Genomic DNA, 22,402 nt, shown 5'->3' on the forward strand with positions numbered 1-22,402 from the left:
GCAAAATATAAACTTGGTTACAGCTTGGGAGCATTAAAAACTCCGCAATCTTAAATATTTTATTTGCTCTTAACTTCCTGAAAAAAACTAAGAGTACATAAAAATGATGCTAGCATCTACTTAATTCTAATTGAAACCATGATTCTTTGTTTCCTATTGACTCAAGACAGTAGTGCCCCCAAGTGACATTTCATTATACAATATAGTCTTGTAGATTTGGAAAAAAAAAAAAAAAACCAACAGATTATTTTAATTGCTTCACACAATACTAAGAGAGGATAGACATTTGCAAACAAGAGTCAGACTTAAATGATACTGACATTTCTTTGAGAGGGTTTTGGGGGAAGGAAGAGGACGAGTAATTTACATTTTCATTTTCTAATCACTCTGAAGCTGCTAATTGTCAGAAATTGTAACATCAACATGAAGCTGAATTCAAGTCTTTTGCCAGCTGCTCATCAGGCTTTTCTGCATAAACCACCTCAATACCCAGGTAGATCTTTTCTTATTTTGAAAAGGATTTCCCAGTTTTTGCTTGCCCCCTTTCCTCACAACCACTTTTGCTGATATTATGATAAAAAACTGTTTGCTAATCTTAAAAGATATTCTCCTGGAAGTGTGCACTCTCTTGCTTCCCAGAGGTATATCATGCTTTCTAGGTTATCAGTGAGTGAAGAAACTTAAAAGCACAGATTTGGAAATAACAGCACACAGACTGCCAGGCCTTGTTAAATCTAAGATCTATTACAGGGCATGATAATGGTTATGTTCTCATTTATTTTTCCATAAACTCTACATGTAAGAACCCATTTAATATATTCTTGAAGAGTTCTAACATACAGGCTTATAACAGTGATATAAGTGACTAGGAAAAATAATATAAAGATGGCAATTAAATTCTGGGCAACTTGCTGATTTTAAATAATATACAGCAGTTACCCAATGGAAGCAAATGCCACAGCCTCAGTACTGGCATCAAATATTTACATTAATATGTTTATGTAAATACACAATTCACATGTACATAGTTGTTTTCCTAGTTGAATATATGATAAGCAAATGTAGTATCCATGATAAAGGCTGCATTTTAAACAAAATTCCCTTTACACAGACACAGAGAGTACTAATAAAAAGTGCAGAAAAGAAATCTATTCAGAGAAGGTCTCTTTTTGCTTAATTTGCACTTGGCATTGTAGCATACTTGCATTGTAGCATGCATTGCCAGATTTGTATTGTATGCTAATGGATCAATATTCAACATCCAAGTTTTTCAAGAATCAGAAGTAATTCAGAAGCAAACTAATGGTTACACAAGTTTAGATAACTTATAAAGAAACAATTTAAGTACTGGGTTACATCAGATGTCTGAGAAAGTAGCATCTGAAAATTGAGAGTTCTTTTTAAAGTTACTTAATTCAAACTAAATCACTATGCAGAATCACTTACACAGACACCTTGCAGAAACAGAAATTAAAAGCTAGTTATTTTTATGGAAAAAAGTTTTTATAAGCTTTTCACAGAAGAGAAAAGTTGTCCTTAATGTGGTGCTAGAATAGGTGATACTGCCAGAGACAGGACTGTGACTTTCTTCCTTGTTACTCAACACATTTAGAAGTAAACATCTAACCAAGAGATGATGCCAGATATACATATACACTGCAGTGAGCATTGTTCTTGTACTAAATTTTTCAGTTTTATAGAATTACTAATAGTGTTGGTGTGAAGAGTAACCACAGTTAGTTAGCATTTACAAAAATTTTTTAAAAGCACTCTCTGTGGTACTATGTATAACTGGGCAGCTGAGCCATCTGTATTTTTAGTCTGTCAAACCATAAGCTTTCTTACCGTTAGCCTAATTTATCCTCCACTCCTTTTACTTGTTGAATGTACTTTCAAGAAGATGATAATTCAAATATTTCTGGTCTTTCAGCTTGGATCCAAATGGCTAGGTCTTAATGAGAATCTGAAGCTTGAAGCTTAACAAGAAGTTAACAAGCAGCTCAATCAGATCAGAATAGAATGTTGAAACAGATTTAGGAAAAGCACCAAAAGCAAACAGTGGTACACAGCAAGCTGGCTCTTCACCTGTAAGTAGGTGTTGCTAAGAATAGCTGCTAGAGGACCTCCACTTGATAGCAAAGTGGTGCTATGCTAAAGAATCTAATAAAAATATAAAGAAATATTTGCTCCTAACTGTTTCTGTTGGAAATAATATAGTTGATAATTAACACAAGGTATAAAAGTAATTGGTACTCCTTTTTACTCACTCTCGACTTTAATGCATGCATTTATTAATATTTCACTTGGTAAAAGGTTCCTTCACATACTAAAATTTCAAAAAATCAAAAATTTCAAAAATTCAAAAATTTCAAAAATTTTGCTGCACAGCAGAGTATGATGCTATTAACAGACATTATTCATATAAAGATTCATACTCGTATTCTCACCAAACAATTGTTTCAAACTATGAAATGGTTATGCACAATGCTCTAAATGTATTGCTCTAAGTACATAACAAGTAAAAATAATAATGTAATAGCAACTTCAAGAAGTAGTCAAAAATACAAGTACTATGGTTTCTATGGAAGACGAGTTTGATTTATGCACTATTTCACAGCCTTTATAAACCACTGTTAGTTTAGCTTTATAATGCATTTCATTCATGTCAAGCCATCTTGATTCTAAAAAATCATCTCCACCTATTTAGATGAACCAACAAGACAGGATTGTCCCCTTCTAACAGGCATTACTTAACATCTTTTTGTCATAGCACAGACATGTCAACATGTATGTAATACACCAACAATGGCTCTGCATCAAGTATTAACTGCTTTTGAATCAACATAAAGAGCTTTTGGGGGCAAAGTCTGCCTCTAACTACCCTTCCACAAAAATTTGATTCAATACTATTTTAATACACAGAAGTGTATTTCCCTATTAGATGCTTGAAGGAGACTCCATTTCTCTCTCCTGAGCAGAGTTGCTGTTCTGTTCCTCCCCAGCTTTCTGCCCCCTAGCATTCTTTTCCACAAGTCATCCTTTGGCTTTACACATATTTTCCCTCCATGCTCAGCTGTGTGCATCTGCCTTCAACAGCACCATTTCCTATTTTCCCCACATTTAATTCAAGTTCCCTCCTTGTGGCTCCCTCTATTCTCCTGCCCTTTGAGCTCACTTTACTCTCCAAATCTTGCTTCATATACACACCTAGTGTCCTCTTCCTGACCTCTTTGTCCTTTCACGGGCATTTGCAAGTCTGCTATATTTTAGAATAGCATAAAGTTGTATATGCATAAACTCCTCTAAAATAAAGTTTCTTTTGCATATGCTACAGGCATTTATGCCATGGATAGCAGTAAGAGAAGGTTGTGATTTTTTGAAGTCAGCACGCTTAGGAGTGTCTCTGTGATGGTTTTCCCCCATGAACTTATTCTTACAGATAAGTTTTTAAAAATGAAAAAGTCTTCCTATTAAGATCTACTACAGGAAAAGAGTCTACATAAGATTTAGAGACCATTAAGTTGAAGTTTCAGTCACGAGATCTCCCACATTTACAGAACAGATACATGGTTTATGTTGAGAACAACAAAAATGTACATTTTATGTTAAGCACCTCTAAAAAATCATCATTAAAAAGATCTGTGCCATTTACTTATTTGGATTAAGTATCTTTACAAGAGTCTACTGAGTTATAAAGGATATTTGAAAAAAAAATACAAAAGTAAAGGTAATCTTACTTTTTCATCATCATCAGAAAAAGGGGCACCTCCAGGAGTCTTATTTATTGCTTGGGCAACACCAATAATCTCTCCATCACTGTTTCTTATGGGCATGCACATGAGTGATTTTGTCTTGTATCCAGTCAGTTTGTCGATCTCATCATTAAAGCGGCGATCCTTCGAAAGAAAATAAGGAAGAATTAACATGCATGTCATATATCTAAGCTTTCTTCAAAGTATTTTATTTTCTCAACGTCTTATATAGTATTTTCAGCAGCATTATGTTGTTGCTTCTCTGTTATTACCCCATTCTTTATTTGCTGTTTTTCCTCAGTTAAGATACTAAGAAAAATGGTTCTCAGAGGATCAGTACAAGGTTTATCATTACATAGTTGTACTCACTGAAGTCCCACATTTATACCTCAATTAGAAGAATGACCTAAACGATCACTATCAAAGCAGCTATCAGGAGAATATGGAAAATGAAGACGATTTAAACATATGGGGAACATAAATATGAGAAGAGGAAAAAAACGCGATAGAGAGACTGCATAACACACTTTGGACCTTGACAAAGCACAAGCTCCTTACACCCATGGCTCAGCACCACAAGTGTGCCTTCTTTGATGGCTCTGGGGCCACCTGTAAGTAGAGGGTCCTCCACAGTTCCATGACAGCAGCATAGGCCTTGGCCCTGGCCGTACATGGCCAGACCCACCTTGCCCATAGCTTTCACAGGTTCCAACACAGATAAGGAAACTATCAGCGGCTAAGGCTGTGGTCTGGTTCCGGCTCACCATGTGTTCCCAGGCGGTTTTCAGTTTCTTCAATCTTAACCAACGCTGTTTGCTTCACTGTCCCTCTATATTGCTGATGATACACATTCCTACCAGTGAAGCTGTGGGCAACCACATGGCCCTTGCAGGCACTGGTGAGGGCCTTGGGCTCCTCGGTGCACACTAGCTCCTTCGAGGTGCACGCTAATTACTTCATATGCTTTTGTATCCACTTGCAGTAAGTTTTTTTTGAACGTTAATGCATAATTAGCTGTGAAGATTTTTATCTATTTTAATTAATATATATATAAAAATCTCTAAACTATGATTAAGTATGCAGTGCAATCCTATTGATCATAAAGCATGCACGTTCTCAAAAAAATACAGAACATACTGTGAGCATAAGACCCCTCTTACAATAGAACAACAGAAATCAATCTCTTACAACCAAATATTAAAAATGTTTGTAACAGATCACATAGAAGAGTAAAGATACTAATTACAAGATGCTCTTTGGAGTAACAGCAGCAACTATTTTGTTATTTTAAAATTTTTCTAAGGCAATGAATGTGCCTAAGGTTACACACATTTACTGAGGGATGTACATAAGAAATAAATGTTTGCATCACATTCAAAGAGGACTTCACTTTTCAACACAAAATCCAGATCTCTTATTAAAACTAGAATTGCTTCATGCTTGTTGTCATTCCTATTCTATGTGGGGGTCACAGTGCCACAGACTATATTTCTATCCCCAAAGCTATTCAGGTATTAAAGTCTTAGTAGTAGTATTGCTAATCCCAATGCATCAAAAAATTTACTTCAGTTGCATTTAGACAGTTCTTTCTTCAGATCAGTGAAAACCCAGGTGCTTTAATACTTGTAGGAATTTCACAATGTAATACATTGTAAAAGATTATAAACTACCATCTTCAAAAACATAATTAGTAGTGCAAAATATACACATAGGGTGACAATATCACATCTTGAGAGCAACTTAAATTTGATCACCATTTAGAAAATAATGCCATCACCTTATAGAGCACTTCTACTGAATGACTGCCAGCAAAGACTGATATCTAGTGTTAGTAACGTGATCATACATACACTCTTATGCTAGGCCATGCTGCCACTTCACATCTATATTCTGTAGATGCTCACAATTTCTCTGTCAAGTAGATGGAAACTCTTTTTGGCCCCACTTCTGTATGTTGCACTTCAAATTTAGTACATCAAGTAAGACTCGTTATGTGGGCTAGTATTCCAATGGGGTACAAACGCTTTTTCAAAGAAACAATAAAACCTCAGCTCTTTCCAGAAAACTAAGTACAGGAGTGTCCGTATTTAAAAAAAGCTCCCCACATGCCAATATAATTCTCAGCATATAGCTTAGCTAGAGACATGACTCAAGGAATATATTGCCTGGATTTGCAGTTTGTTTAACTTTCCTCTGCAGGATATACACAGCTAGTTACCTCTGGAGAAAGATTACTGTACATACACACAGAAATATTTAAAAGATGTAATAAATATCTTTTCATATGACTTTCTGTGCTTGCCAGAATAGTAAGAGGAGCTTATAGTGTTTTGATCATTAAACAGTCTGAAGTTTTTCTTAAATACATTAACATTTGTAGTAAGCAAAAAGCCAAGAGCAAAATTCAGATCTTAGCAGAAAATGACTTTCAATATAGGTTGACAAAAACTAAAGGGAACGAAACTAAACATGGCTTGTTTGTTTACGTGGCCGTGTGAGGAAATCCATTCTCTGGAACAGTACAACCTGAACTGCAGATCACAAAGTGACTCAAAGGACGCTGCAAAGTTCAGAAGAGGTAGTGCTAACAGCATCTTTGTTCATCTTGGTAGGGAATAGTCTTCAACAGCTCTTCTATCAGCCAGGGAGGGAATACTGCTATTTACTGGCAGCAGCTCCGTTCCTCCGGGGTAAAGTTAGCATTTATGCTGCAGACAGTAGTTATAGCCAGTTCTGACTCCCCTAACATGGGGGAACTGAGCTGTTCTACTAAAATAAGCATGAGTTTTGTTTTCAAAAGTTTAGACAATATGGGTTGTGAAGTAATGTCCATATTTGTCTCAGGTGATGAAAACAATCCATACAGTCCTTAATCTAAGATACAATTTGATTGTGATGAGAAAGAGATAATTCATTAAATCTTTACTGATGCTAAAAACTGACAGATTTTTTTTTTCCTGGCAATTTTATTTCTATTTTTATTTCCCAGCAATTTTAGTTCTATTTTTATTTCCCTGTTGTGAATTGCAGATGCTATAGAAATAGACTAGTTTAGTCACCTAAAACAGAGACATGATTTAGAAATGCTCTACATTCACTCATCGTAAAGATTAACATATGCATTTGGCTATTTTATTACTTGTTGCAAGTTTACATACCTTTCAACCATAAGGAATTAGTATCAACTGTGGTATTCATATACAGTTTATAGTGCTCTTCTGCCACAGAATATCAAGCTCTTGGTTTTTTATTATACTATTTTCTTTTGTTCTGTTTTAATTTGATAACTTCATTAGGAGTTGTTGTTCTTCCTTAGACCTATTTCTGCCTCTGGAGTGTATTAAACAGTCTTTGTTTCCATAAAGACCAGATTACTAATATGCAGCCTTTGATAAGGTTTTGATGAGATTCGCTTGAATTATTTGTGCCTAACTTCCTTAGGAGAACCAGAACGCCCATGATGAATGGTTTTTAATAATGGCATCAAGGGCCAATACCTACCTGATCTTATGATCTTTCACATGTTTCTAAACACTTTTATATCAACTTCATTGAAGCTGAACTGTCCTGCACTATAGAGAATCCTGCCTAGAAAGGGATGGTTCTTCTATAACAGAAGAAAATGAGATGCAGTGCAATTATCACACAGTAGGCTTCACCAATGAACAAATTAAACATTATTTCTTCAACTACTTCTTGGTAATGTCTGAACTACTATTTAGAATTAGCTATTGTTGCTGAAATATTGATAATATGCTTTGTGTTACTGAAGAGACAGTCCCTGCTCTACTAATTTCGTTCAAAACAAAACAGAGTACATGAGGAAACACTGAAATGACTAGTAACAACTAGTTGTTGATTTACATCTTATGGGCCTCATAAAAGAAGTAAACCTTCAAGGGGGAGTTTAACTGAAAGAGGACAGCTGTTGGACAAACGAAAAGTGAGCTGCAATTTGTTTATCTGAATACACTCAATTAAGAGAGATACATTGTTTTAAGACAAAACAGAGGTCTGGGTTAAAAATCAGGAAGATGTATTAACATTTATCTGAGTTTCTTTTGTTTAGGTAACAAGGTTCACTGTAGTGGGTATTTTAATCCAGTTGTAATTTCAATCCTGTACCGTATGTAGTCATTGACTTTACAACAGGTCTCAAGATTAATAGACAAAGTGCTGTTTGACCTGCAGTGGATGGTGGCACACAGGACAGGGGCTTGTGATCCTGTCTGAATTGGATATATACAGTACAGCTGCCAGTGTTAGGAACAAATTTAATCATGAGCTATCAATCGTGTGTTCCTTAATGGATGCTATGGAGAACCAGAGACACAGGAGGGATTATCCGTCTGGAAAGTGTTTTTTTAAAGTACAACTCACTTCTGCTATATTGCTTCTCCTTTCAAGTGGGTTTTGGAAGTTTCCTGTACATATCTCTTGCTGGGACCTCTACACTAGGAGAAAGGACATACAGGGATCCTGGAGCAATTGGACAGCCTTAGTCCCAGAAGCATGCCATTCAACAGAGGTAGATGCAACCACATATTTCGGTCTTCCTGCCATCCGATATCAGATTATCCACTTATGCTAGAGAGCTGGACTACCTTTTGCAGAAAGGTGTTATATCTCTGGAGCAGAGACTAAAGGTACAGTAAGCACAGTATAGGGAAGTTAATGCATTTAATTGGAAACAAGACATTTTTGAGGAAAAACTCAACAAGAACTTGGTAAAAATTGAAAATCATCAAGATGTGAAGTGAAACTATCTCTAACCTTTTGTGGAAAAGCAGGCAAGGATTTTATTTTGGTGACATTTGGGAAAGTGATGAGGAAAGATACGTAATTGAACAAAACAAACTATTTCTGGCAACATTAATATTGTTGAATCATGCTATATACACATAAGAAAACTAAATGACTGGATGACCTGCATTATGTCCCAAACCTTTTATCCCCACAGCCCCCTTCTTCCATCACTTATTGTCATAATAGGATGTACGTAGCTGGATCTAGCTGAGAGGTTTTACTGGGTTTAACAGCATCAATAAAATCCTCAATGCCCATGTGTGAACTGTGAAGGCTGAGAAGCTTGTACAAAATTTATGTCTACCTCTCCTCAATGGGTAGTAACCTTGAGCAAGGAGGCCTGTTTAGCAGCCGATAACAAAGCTGCTAAATCAGAGAGAAGCCCTTTGTCGGACTGCAAACATTTTGTAATACAAACTGTATTATCCCACATTAGAACAGCCTGCAGCACAGCACGGTCCTCAGCTGCACTGGGCTCCCGGGTAGTAAGGAGCATCAATGTTGACGATACCAATGCAGCATTTGCTTTTAAGTTTCTTTTACAATAAAGACTTACATTCAGAAATCAGGGACAGACCAGATACAACATACCCTTTTGAGAGAGAGACTTCATTGTAACTGCACTGGCAGTATTTTCATGCAAGAACACTTAAGAATTACAAGTAAAGTCTTCCACTGACTGTTGAAAACATCACTAGAAACGAACATACTTGGTTTTACTGCTTTGGTTCTATAAAAAGAGATTTCTAGATGCTAGAGACATTCAAAATGTGAAGACTGAGGCACTTTTAATTGGAATTTCAGAACTGCCAACAGTGAACAGTTATTCTGTAGGATAAACCTTATCCTTTTCTCAAGTTATTTATTGATTGTAAATTCTTCTTAGGGGAAATATTACCCTGTAAAATGTGACATTCAGTCAAGTAAAGACACAGAAGAGAGCAGGTTTGATTCATCAATCCAAATGCTGGTATTTCAGCTGCCTGAGCGGTGACACTGCGGTCCCAGTTCTTTTTGGATGTATTTAAAGATTGTCAATAAATGAGAACAGACAAACATTTTCATGTTCTTGTTCTATACAAGACCAGATTAAGGTATAGACAGGGGTTTTTTCCTAGGGTTCTGGAATCATATAATGTTATCAGAATCTCAACTTCCATTAAAAGAAAAAAAAAAAAAAAAAATCAGTTTCTAGTTCCTGTAACTGTAAGGCTAACATTAAAAGTGTGATCTAGAAGTAATCAAGAACACAATGATCAGAAATTCTAGAACCTGGAACAGTAGTCATGAATTCTTATCAGTGAGCTGATATATTCTCATTCACTGTTCTAGATGCCCTACCTTCATCATATCAGCTGAAAACTCAAAATATTGACCATGCTTACAAGCTCTGATGCCATAAGATACTCATTATCTTGATGTGCCTGAAGCTTCAGACAATTTGAATCAAGACTTAACCAAATAATGCCTATCTCCTGTGTGTCAAGTCCTCTGAATTGATCTCCTTATGCATAAATTTAGTCTATAAATCTAACTATGACAGCTATACAGGTATTGGGCAAGGACTGAAAAATTCAAAATCATCTCTATTATTGACAGAAGTGGCAAACAAGAAAAATCCATTAGGTCCCAATCCTCTTTTCTTTGACTGTGGATCTGAGGTCACTAAACAATCATTGCTTATGATTCAACCTGAACAGCTACACTTAGAGGGCGCCTACAAAAAATAATCCATGCTGACCAGGAAGAAGAGGTAAAAGGTCATTACAAAGTCACTATCTCTATCATTTACTAAAAGAATCTACACATTTCCAACAACAACAAAAAAATCTCTTCTAAAAAAATTCTAAGGACATGCACTATTCCACAGCCTTAGAGGGTCTCAAACTCCCATGAAACAGTCAAAACAAGTATTTTGTTCTTGATTTATCTTACTTAAATCTACATTTCTTCTTTTCTCAAGACATTTGAAGTAATATAATAGGTTATGTTTGAAATGAAAACCATTTTAACTTCTGAGCAAAGTTTCACCAACTGCATTTCAGTGTTGATTTTCAGTTTAAGTAGGTGATTCACACATTGTTAGTGAAGGTACAAGTTTTGTTCATTTGGGTTGATTTTTTTTTGTTTTAAATATAAAATGGCTGTTTGAACTTGGAAAGAAAAGATGTCCTTTTATATCCTTATCAAAGCTGGTACAATTTATGTGAGTATTATTAGCATGATTTAGAACAGAAGAAAGTACAAACCTAAACCAAGTTAGCTAAGAGTCAAATAACGTAATGGAGGCTGAAACCTGCCTGAATAAGTTTCCAGGAATTAAGTGTTCAAAGACACCGTTTTCCTTCTCCAAAGTCTAAGGAGAAAGTGTTTAGTCTAGTAAAACGGACTAAGTGATTTGGCCAAAGCTGACAGCTACAAGGAAAAAACATTTCTGATGGGTATTTTTGTGATTTGAAAATACTGCTTTTTAGTCACACTGAACAGAGGAATACAAGAGGTACTCAATTAACAGGGCTGGCCTACTATATTTTACAGTTAACTGCACAGGGTTTGGGGGTTTTTTTCCCCTCTTAGAAAGGGCTCAAGAAAAAAAAAAAACAACAACAAACTTGCAGCAACGTTTCTTTGAATATACTGTATTTAAATTACTGATTGAGTTAGCTAAGTTACATCAAAACCAGATAATAAGAGCAATATGTTTGACAGCATCATTAACGTATTATTGTACTACCAAACTGCATGGGATAGACAAATTTGATTCAGTGTACTTTTGATTGACTTTATAGGAAGCCATCCTGCAGGAGCCTCTACATTTACAGAATTAAAGAAACTGGAGTTGGAAGAGACCTATTCAATTTCTTAATTGTGCTTCCTATGAGTATATAATACATAAATTTCTACAGAAAACAAAAAGAACAATCCAAAAGGCAGCAAGTTATCTAGTTCAAAGCATAACATTAAAAAGCAAATTAAAAAAAAATGAAGGCATCCGGTCTGTTCTAGATACTCTTCTCTAAAAATCACATATGGCATAAATTAGATTGTGCATAAACAAGAAACAGAAACCAAGTAATAAACCACTACAGTAGATATGGGCAAAACCTTTTAGAGAAGAAACTCACACACACAAAAAACCCCAAGTAATAAGCAATCTCTGAAGAGACTTCCACTTAAGGATTGCTGCAGCTATTCCTGTCATCTCCCCCCAAATCCCTAAAGCCCCAGAGACAAAGGCAGCAGAAGAACAAACTAGTACCGTTCACCAGCATCTCAAACCTAATTCTCCCAAGTAAATAAGCACACAGTCCACTTATATTGTGACTATTTATATAGTGACAGCAATATTTCTTATTAGAGAAAATGAACAAAACAGGTAAGAATGAGCAAAACAGCTCAGCCAACTCCATTCCTTCACTCCCAAAACAATTCTTAAAAAAAGTAGGGAACATTGACCCTCAAAAATTCTTAACTTCCAGATTTAAAACTAAGTCAGTCCATATATAGTTTGAACTAAAGAAAAAACTTCCTTTGAAAAAAAAAAAAAACCCAAAAAAACAGTGTTTGTTTGCAATGATGCAATATTAAAGTTTTGGGGGTTTTGTTTTAATGTGTCAATAGTTGAGGGGTTTTTGTTTAGTTTTATTGGTGGGAGTGTGTTATATCATTTATGTCCTTTTCTGACCAATGTTTCATTTATTATTCATTATTAATTATCAATTATTCACATATTACAACAGACATAAGTAACAATGCACATTGTCTACTTATGACTGGCACAAAATTAATGTGAAAAAATAGTATAGGTAATCTTTCTTAGACAGGAATAAGTAACTTGATAAGCACTAGCAAGTTTGCAGACATGACTGCCAAGCTAATAAGCATCATTACATTTCATGCATCATCATCTGACCTGATCAACAGCAGGGATCAGAAAAGATTCCTCTGTAGGACAACATTATCCAGATCCATCATGTAAGGTTTTTGTTTTCTTCCTTTGAAACAAACTCCTGTTAGATTTCCAATAGCACAACAGTAAATCAAGTTGTGGTCTTATGTATGGCAGCTTCTGTGTACTTATGCTCTTCTTGTATCATTATTAAAGAAAAAAGTTTACAAAATAATATTTTTTTCCTCTAATTTTAAATATTTAGAGATCACACCCACTACTGTTTGCTCCATCACAGTGGTCCTCTGTGCCCTTCTGTACTGGACATGACTGATGCCCCACCGGCAACCAACCACAACCATGTCCATGTTCCCATCTCATTCCTGTCTTGCTTTGACCCAGGTCCTAGCACTTGTCTCCTAAATATTAATGATTATTTATATAAAACATATACACACACAGAGCAGCTTTAAAAACCTGATACTCCTCTGATCAAAGAAACCTGTGTGCTTCAACAGAAGTCTGTGTATGGGTTAGCAGCTGCAGGTGATTACTCAGGTGAGCAACACATGGCTTCAAGTGTTACAGAAGCAGTATAATAAGATTCTTGAATAATAAATTGAAAATATCTTACTGTGACAAAGCAGTAGTGTTATTAACTAAGCCACACATTTTAAAATGTGCACTGTAGAGACATTAAGTTCAGACTGCATGCAGTTGCTGTTACTCTGTTAACATGCAACTCTGCCAAGCCATTAGCTCAAGTTGTTTATATTTCATAGTTTGTCAATAGGGCTGTTTTAGAAAAGTAAAACAAGTTAACATGCATAATGATGTATGTATGCTTGTTTATTAACTTTGTTATTCTACAGAAGAACTACACAATAGCATACAACTGTAAATAACCAAAATGAAACATCCATGTTTTGAAAAACTGAAAAGCAATCAAGCAGAACGGCACAAATCCTTTACCAAGCAAAACTACAGCTTTATTCAGCCTTTTTCTTGTAACAGGATTTCACCTAAAATTTGAAGGGCCTAATCCTGCAATTTGTTCTCACAGTCACTGATCTGCTCTAATCAAATATACGTATTTCCTTCTCACAAGGAAGTTACAGGCCACAGAGGCACCAGTTTCACAAGGAAGTTGTGCAAGTGTCTCAGGGGAAAAAAACCTGGAAAAGTCTATGTACTGGCTGAACAACAAACCAGTTAAAGTCTGTCACCTTAATAAAAGCCAGTCTTACAGGGGGGAAGGAAAGCCACCCCAGCTTAGCAGGAGGCTTTTCCCGCCCAAGCTCTGCACGACCAACAGCCCAGGGGCCTGCTGCAGGAAGGAGAGCTGGGGAGCCAGGCCTTACAGCCACTCCTTTCGGGAAGCCAAAGGCAGCAGGGTACTGAGTGCTTACTCCATAAGGCAACTGAAAAAGTGAGCCAGCTAGTTTTTGGGTTTTTTTTTAATTTAAAATAACCCCAAATTACTAACCTGCTAATGCCCCAAAGACCTCCATGCTTATGTTTGCCTGGGAGCCTGCACCCACCCCAAGCACCCCCTCACACCAGCACTGAAATGAGGCAGCACCACATCCTTCAGCACTGATTTTAAGCATGCGAGCCCCACAGAATGGCTGATAATTACCCAATAGCCCCAGCAGGAAGTAGAGAAACTGCATTACATGTGAGGGTGGGCAGACTCGTATCGCTCCAGCTCTTTGCCACCCCCCTGCTCCTGGTGCAGGGACTTGCAGCAAACAAGCCCCACCTGGGCACCCTGTGCCCAGCCACCACCAGCCCACCTGCTGCTGGTTCCAAACCCGTAAGGCAGCCATGCAGGCACACCTCGGGGCAGGAAGCAGGTGCTGTGTGTCCATGGAGTAATGGCCAGGCACCCCCCGCCTGGTTGGTGAGGTAACCTCGTCCACCCAACACAAGCATGGAGAGGAAGGTGTGTTCCCTCACGATACCTGTGGGCTGTCACCAGCGGTGTACATTGTGTTGTGCAGCCCTGTCTGTCCTGGTGATCCACCTGAACAGCAGCATGGAGACACGAAACTGTATCGGAGCCTTTGGGTGGCTTTGGACATGTGCCCTTCTACGCAGCCCTGCCATCTACTAGGAGCTCCTGCCCCTGGTGGACATCTCCAAGGTGAAAGCGGTGGTGGTGTGACCCAGGAAGGCCTTAGGATGTTTTACATGTCAGTCAGTCACCATTCCCTGAGAAGAAGACTTATGGAGCGAGGGAGGTGACAGGAGGCGAGGAGACCTCCGCTGTGGAAGGCACAGGAGGGCACTGCCTTCTGCGGGGAGATCCCTCTCCCCCAGCCCAGCACTGCTGTGACATGACGGATGTGTTTGCCTCTGCTGGGCAGCAGATTTGGGGATAATTACAACATCCCTTCGCCAATTTACTGACTTGTACTTAGAATTTCAAGTTTTCCTAAATTTTGCATGATGGGCTGGAGCTTCCTTTTGTGGAAAGTGCATTAGAGCAGTTCTTTACTGTTGCAATTATCTCCTGCATTCCCCGTGGTACTTCTTAGTCATGTTTAATGCATAGCACAATTTGTTTTAATTCATTTTTTTCTTTATTACATGGAATTTTTAAAAATTATTGTTTATTCTTCCTGCCAAATTTCATGCTCTCTGCTCTCTAAAGAGCAACCTCTGTCCTTGTTAAGAGTCAGCACCGAAATGAATGTGGCTGTTGGTGCCCGCTGCTCAAGTGCTGCTGAATAAAACAGTGCCTAAGTGCTTCCCATTTGCAGAACTGGACCTCCCAGGACCCAGGGTTTTAATGCTTTAACTGCTCTTTAAAACTGAAAGAGACGCATTGTTAATATTGATGATAACAAACAGCTACCCTGCGTAATGAAATGTGGCTCCCGCCTGTTCGTGACCTTCTACGCCAACAGCCCGTCCCACACGGACGGTCCCAGGCTGAAAGGTCTGCACCCACGAGCAGTAACTTTGTAATGCCGTCCTGGCACCGCAGGAGACAACGAAACCTCAGAGCTCACCCGGAGGTCCTGACAAAGACAAAATCCTGTCTGTAGCTAGGTGTTCAAGGATGTTTAAAATTTACTGTAAAGGGTTGTGTGCGCATTAGGTGCATTACACTTGGCCTAAACTTGAAAGAGTTAACAGGAGAGTCTGGAACAAAGAGGGCTCGATTTGTCTCCTGTTTTGCTTGATTTTAGTTCCAGTAATGTAGTTAAATCTTCTTTTTCAAGACTTGAGCTGTATTGAAAAATAATTTCTGATCATCTTTTATGGCACTTTCTCCAACTTACAAAAACCCATGTCTCCCCTCTCTTTGCTCCCCACTTTATTAATAAACATCCATCTGGTAAGCCATTTTTTTCTTCTGTCTTTTAAAGCTACTTTTTAAATTCCAAATTTAACATAGGATGTACAGAAACTTTATTAATCTCACACTGTCAAACGGCAGAACATATTTTTCACCACTTTCTCATGTATGCTTACTATTCTAAAGACTAAGATTTATTTTTTCACTAGTTAGAAGGACTTGGGATGCCATTAAAGTATCTCCCAACTTTTGTACAGCTAAAGACATAAACTTTTGTACAGCTAAAGATATAAACAAACATTAGTTGTGATTTAAAATGTTTATTATTTAAATAGTGCTCTAAAAAATGGAACAAAGTTGAAATGATCAGTAATTTCAGCTAAACATCATAGAACACCTGTGAGAAGAAGGGATGACATGAAAAAATCCATAGTTTTAAATAGGGGGAAAAAATAAATTTAAACAACTCACAAGAACTGCAGATAAAGGTTTAATGGCCTCTCTGCCTGTGTACTTGCAATATGCTTAATAGTCTTCACATATGACTGCAAAAGCTACATCTATGCTCTGTTAAAAGGAGCCTCAATGGACAATTAGGTCCCAAATTTCCTTGCCAGTATGATCGGATTCTTCCAACACATGTGCTCAAGGCATAGTGCATTATTCACATAAGAACAAGGAGTCAGAAATGCTTCCCAGAATTAACATAGGGGAAGACCCAAGGCCTTATTTTAAAACTTAAACTGACTAGGAGTTCAATTTACAAGTCAACTGGGTTACTTCCAGGAGAAAGAGTTTTAGACTGGCTCTGAAATGCAAAGAATGTCTCTATCTCCTTTCCTGTTCTCAAATCTTCTGTAGCGCTAACTCTTACAGATCAGATCATGTATTTTACAGACTGTTATAAACTCACTTTTATCATGTGACTTGGCAATGTAATAAATAAAACTTTTAATGTCATGAATGAAATCTTTCAACTTCTGAATCAGTCATATAACATTCACCTGAACCTTTCCCTAAATGAAGTATTTGTGAAATTCTCTGATGCAGAAATTTGTTCAGTCACTGCTGAACTTCATAAATCAAATTACCATGAGATGTTACATAGCTATTGTTTAGTATTAAAAGAAGTGATTATTATACAGTCCTCAATACATAAACTTTGTATCTAAATATGCTTATTGAATTAAGGAAGACTGTTTACATGAGCTGGTCCATTTGTGGACATTTTAAAGACATTTTATAGGGGTGGTCCATAAACTAAGGGAATATTATCTGTGTATTATATCAAAGGATAGGAAGGGTGGTGGTGGTTAATGAGGATGTATTGGATAGTGTGAGACCTAAGCATGATGTAAATGGTATGGAATAAGGGGTGGAGAATGTGATGGTTTTGGCTGGGTTTTCTTCATAGTAGCTAGTATGGGGCTATGTTTTGGATTTGTGCTGGAAACAGTGTTGATAACACAGGGATGTTTTCATTACTGCTGACCAGTGCTTACACAGAGTCGAGGCCTTTTCGGATTCTCACCCCACCCCACCCCACCCCACCAGCAAGGAGGTTGGGGGTCCACAAGAAGCTGGGAGGGCACACAGCTGGGACAGCTGACCCCAACTGACCAAAGGGACATTCTATACCATATGACGTCATGCTCAGCATGTAAAGCTGGGGGAAGAAGAAGGAAGGGGGGGACAGTCGGGGTGATGGCGTTTGTCTTCTCAAGTAACCGTTACGCACAATGGAGCCCTGCTTTCCTGGAGATGGCTGAACACCTGCCTGCCGATGGGAAGGAGTAAATGAATTCCTTGTTTTGCTTTGCTTGCATGCGTGGCTTTTGCTTTACCTGCTAAACTCTTTATCTCAACCCATGAGTTTTCTCATTTTTACTCTTCTGATTCTCTCCCCCATCCCACCGGGTGGAGTGAGCGAGCAGCTGTGTGGTGCTTAGTTGCTGGCTGGCATTAAACCACGACAGAAAGTCAGACTCAACACCAGTAATAATCACCTGGATCAAGGAAAAGCCTCAGCCTATTACGTGATTTCATTTGTTAGTATTTTTTCTTTCTAGAAAAAGAAATCTGCAATTGAAATCTTACACTATCTCTGAAAATTACACTACAAGTCATTTACAAACATTTCCTAAACCAATCAGTCTGTGTATGGGCACAGGGGACTACCCGCGTGAAGCACATTACAGGATGTGACAGGATTTAAATGTAGTGTTGATCGCACTGAAGTCCCGTTAATGTCAGTAGTAGCTGATGATACAAGCAGGCAACCCAATTTGTACTTGATGGTAGAATTCCAACTGGTATTTGGTCAGGCTCTGAGAAAATAAAGATGGCTGAATGATAAAACAAATTTCCCAATACTGTAAACTGGTTAACTGATGATATGGAAGTATCTTTATCTCTTTTTAAACAAGTTTGTTAATTTAAAAACAAGCAAAAAAACTTCAAATTAATCTAGAGGTGTTCCTCTGACCTAATATAAGGCTTTTTCTTACCAAATGGGTAGCATCAATGTAGACACTCTCTTCAATGGACAAAATGGTGCTGTGCTGTCACTCCTTTTTCTCCAACTCCATCTGTCAGCCTGACAAAGTTTCCTGGTGGTGCTTTTTTCTACCTGACAGTTGATTAAACACTTCCATCATCAGTGGCAATACTGACAAAAATATCATCATATTTATTAATTTTTAAAGTGCCGTATTGTGAGCACTACAATGATCTGAAATGGAACAGCTGTCACTTCTTTACGCACACCTTCCTGGGCTTCCATAGGGCTCTTTATACTATTAAATTAGAAAGGTCTCCTTTTCATGATGCACAATGGATATATGTGTGCCAGGTAAGAGAAGATAAACTGTACTAACTCAGAAACATAACAGAAAGCAGATCCCCCATTTTAGTATCAAGCAAAACTTTCATTAAAGTTGCAAGGTCTAAGGTTTCTTTTGTACTCCAGTTAATCAGAAGTAACTCCGCTGAAAGCAGGGAAGTTGCAATTGATATAATTACAGGATGAACTTGCCTTAGAACGTTCCCTTCTACTGCAACTAATGTAGGTATGGCTTAAATATACAATGAATTGTATTATTTATAATATTTTAATCGATTTCTAATAGGAGTCAGACAAAAGTATAATATAGATAGTACCAGGAATGGCAACTGGATGGATTGTTTTTCACTTTTCTCTGCAAATGAAACAGACAATAAACTGTTTAAAGTAGCTGGGCTTTTTCCCAGGGAAGTGAACACAAAGTGAACAAACACTGGAGAAAAAATAATTCAGTTGCCTAGAACTAGAAAACACTCTGCCTTTCCAGTGGCGTTCTCGCCTCCAAAAAAAGGTGGCTGGAGCTATCCAGAGTTAAAAGGAGAGATCAAGTTCTTTCCCAGCCAAACTCAGATATCCTTTATCTGTTTAGCCACTTGAGACTATTGAGAACATCTCCTGCTTGACCCCCAACAGCAGATATTTTGGGAAGAGCACAGTTTTAGAAGTGAAAGTAATTAAAAAAATCAGATGGTAAGAGAAAATGTATAATGGAGAAAGGGAAAAATAAAGGAAGAAAAAAAAGCTTAGATTTTTTCGAAGGTGATCCAACACTCAATCATTCTAGTCTGAATATTGCAGCATTTTTACCAAGTTCTGTTCTTTGCCTTTGAACTCTGTGGGTTGGGAACCTCTGTCAGTCTGGATCTCTGAAGCGCCTAGTGTTTTTCACTGCTTGACAAATAAATAAATATTCAGCCACAAATACATTTATCCTGCATTTCTGTATTTCAAACAAAAATAACCCAATCTTATTTTTCAAGTTTCTTCCTTGTATGGTTTGCTATAAAGCATCATCAATTTTTCAATGTTTATTGGGTTTGTTATTATTGTAGAGCAAAAAAAAAAAAAAAACAAACCACTGGGCAACGGTTATTACTAAAATTCTATAGACAGACATCTCACACCTTTCTAAAGCTTTCCAAGATCCTAATTTAGAAAAATCTGTTGCTCTGCAGTTCTTAATTTTCTCAAGGACCTCAAATTGCTGATAGTGTCTCACACTTATAAACACCAGAAACAGCCCCTAGGACTAGAGAGAGAGACAGGTAATTTCAAGATAGTAAACTGAAAGCACTGTTTTGCATTAACACACGCAGGCAAAGCAGTCTGTCCCTGCTGAAGTCAAAGGGAATTTTTGCCTTGAAGCCAGGACTACATTTTCACAATTCACACCGAAGCCTCTGTAAAAGGTGGGGAAAGTCCTTGCAGGAGAATAACAGGACTGCTTATATCACTCCTAGGAGTAGGTTTGAAAACACATGCTATGTGGGCTGAGTGGGCATATGCAGAGGTGAAAATATATGCTCTTTTGAAAGCAATGAGATTATTTCAGCAGCGGGCAGGCAGGGAACATGAAGTGAGACAGAGATTTAAGAATATTATCATTGGGACTGCCACGAGCATTTTTTTAAACTTTTCTTCAGCCGATTCCAAAATACGTTTTGAAAACGCACGAAGCCGCCTACTGCGACATCCAGAAGCACTGCTGTACCGACTTTATGGCCACTTCTAGCCCCGCCAGCCACCCAGGAGAGGCCTTCCCTCCCGCCTTCACGGCAGTGCCCTCCCGCCCGCCAGCAGCGGCTCCGAGCGCGGCCGCGGCCGCTACGCCCAACCCCGGGACACCCCGGGGCGCCCCGACGGCGGCAGCGCCGCCGCCCCGGCAGGGTCGGCCCGGGGGGCGGCGGGGCGGGATGGCCCGGGGGGCGGCGGGGCGGCGGAGAGGGATGGTCCGGGGCGCGGCGGGGCGGCGGAGAGGGATGGCCCGGGGCGCGGCGGGGCGGCGGAGAGGGATGGCCCGGGGCGCGGCGGGGCTTCTCGGCAGGCGCCTCCGCCGCCGCGGTGCGGGGCGGGGGGAGCCGGGGACGGCGCAGTGCCGGGAGCCTGCCCGGCTCCTACCTGGTAGGCGTCGGGGATGTTGACGGTCTCTCCGTGCTCCGCCACGTAGCCGATGATGCCCTTGCCCCAGGGCACCTGCACCTCGTTGCTGTTCTCGGTGGAGCCGCAGGGCAGCAGCGGCGTGCCGGCGTGCACGTCGAAGAACTTGGAGACCAGGCTCTTCTTGCCGGCGGCGGCCCCCTCCACGAGGAAGAGGGAGCCCCGGTCGGCGTCCACCATGAGGCAGACGAAGATGAGGATCTTGTAGCTGAGGCTGGTGAGGTCCAGGTCGTTGGAGATGTCCTTGACCAGCTCCAGGAAGAACTGGCGCTCGTTGTGCTCCTTGAGGTAGCGCTTGTAGTCCAGGGCGGTGGGGGGGTACTGGGGCAGGCTGACGCGGGACTCCAGCAGGGCGCTGAGGATGTGGGCGGTGGTGGGGGGCAAGGAGCTGGCCTTCCGCAGCAGGGCCCGCCGCCGCACGCTGCTCAGCGGCTCCTGCGCCCGGGCGTGCACATGCTCGTCGTAGGTGAGGTTGACGTGGATGGCCTTGGAGCGGGCGAAGCTCTTCCGCAGCTCCTTCTGGGAGGCTCGCCGCTGCAGCCCCCCGCCGCCGGGGCCGGGGCCGGCGGGGCCGCCCGCGCTGCCCCAGCCGCCGCCGGGGCCGCCGCTGCTCCGGCGCTCCTCCGACGGGCCGGCGGCGGGGACGGCGGGCGCTTTAGGGAGCGAGTTCTTCCTCTTCAGCCACTTCTCTACCAGCTCCGGGTGCCTCTCTAGGAAACTTTCCACCGCCGCCACGTCGAGGCCGGCGTCGGCGGCGGCCGCCATGGCGGCGGGGGCGGCTCAGGCCGCGGGAGCCCCCGCGGAGGCCATGCCCCGCCGCCGCCACGTGCTGCCGCCGCCCCGACGGCCGCCCCCGGGCGCGGGGGGGGGGGGGGCGGCAGCCCCGGGGAGGGGCTGCTCCTACCCCTCGCCCGGGCCCCTCCTCGGGGCCGCGCCTTCTCCTCGCCCCCGGCTTCCCCCCCCCGCGACCTCCTTTTCCTGCCCACCACTCTTTATTGTTATTGGCAGTAGTATTTGTATTATTCTAGGGATTCTTCTGCTCCCCGGCTCTCAGCCCCTTCTCTGGTTCTGGCCCCGGCCCGCCGGTTCTGGGCCGGCTCCCCCGGCGAGCCGGGCAGGCGCTGCCGCCGCGCCTCTGGAGATGCTCCGGGAGCGCTCGGGCAAACCCCTCCTGCCAAGTGCTGTCAGTGCTGGCGGCGGCTGCTGCGTAACCCAGCCGGCGGACCACTGAGGAGGGAGGGGAGGGCGGGGGGAGGACGCGTGAGCCGAGCGGGGGGGCAGGCGGGGAGGAGGGAGGGCTGGCAAGCCCCGCTGCGGGGGGAGGCACCGCCGCCCGCCCGGCGGCAGCCGCCTCGGCAGCCCCCGCGGGGGTGACGGCGGGCGGGCGGGGTCGGGGGCGCTGGGCCCCCCGGCGGGAGGACCCCGAGCAGCGGGGAGCTGCGCTAGGGAGCTCCGCGCTGGCGGGCCCCTCATGCGGGAACGTCGCGGGGAGAGGGAGGGTCCTTTTGTCTGCGGTGCGTGTGCGGGGAAGGGGCAAACCCGGCCGCGGCTCCCGCCCGCGGTCTGCAGGAGGGGCGGGAGGAGGTAACGCAAGCCGCTCCCGTTAAAGATGTTTAATTTACAGCATTATTTGCGTTACTTCACTACTT

General features: G+C 41.1%; 1 protein-coding gene across 1 annotated transcript in view; it reads right to left on the bottom strand.

Moving 5' to 3' along the window:
• Window positions 1–21,518, bottom strand: part of PDE11A (phosphodiesterase 11A) — a 135,350-nt gene extending 113,832 nt beyond the window's left edge. The window contains exons 1-2 of the mRNA XM_075710569.1: window positions 20,715–21,518; window positions 3,738–3,896 (exon numbers count right to left, since the gene is read on the bottom strand). Coding sequence (XP_075566684.1) covers window positions 3,738–3,896; window positions 20,715–21,518 — 963 coding nt within the window. The remainder of the gene's footprint in view (window positions 1–3,737; window positions 3,897–20,714) is intronic.
• Window positions 21,519–22,402: the final 884 nt, after the last annotated feature.

The sequence above is a fragment of the Pelecanus crispus genome, chromosome 5, assembly GCF_030463565.1.
Source record: "Pelecanus crispus isolate bPelCri1 chromosome 5, bPelCri1.pri, whole genome shotgun sequence".
NCBI classification, from domain to species: Eukaryota; Metazoa; Chordata; class Aves; order Pelecaniformes; family Pelecanidae; genus Pelecanus; species Pelecanus crispus.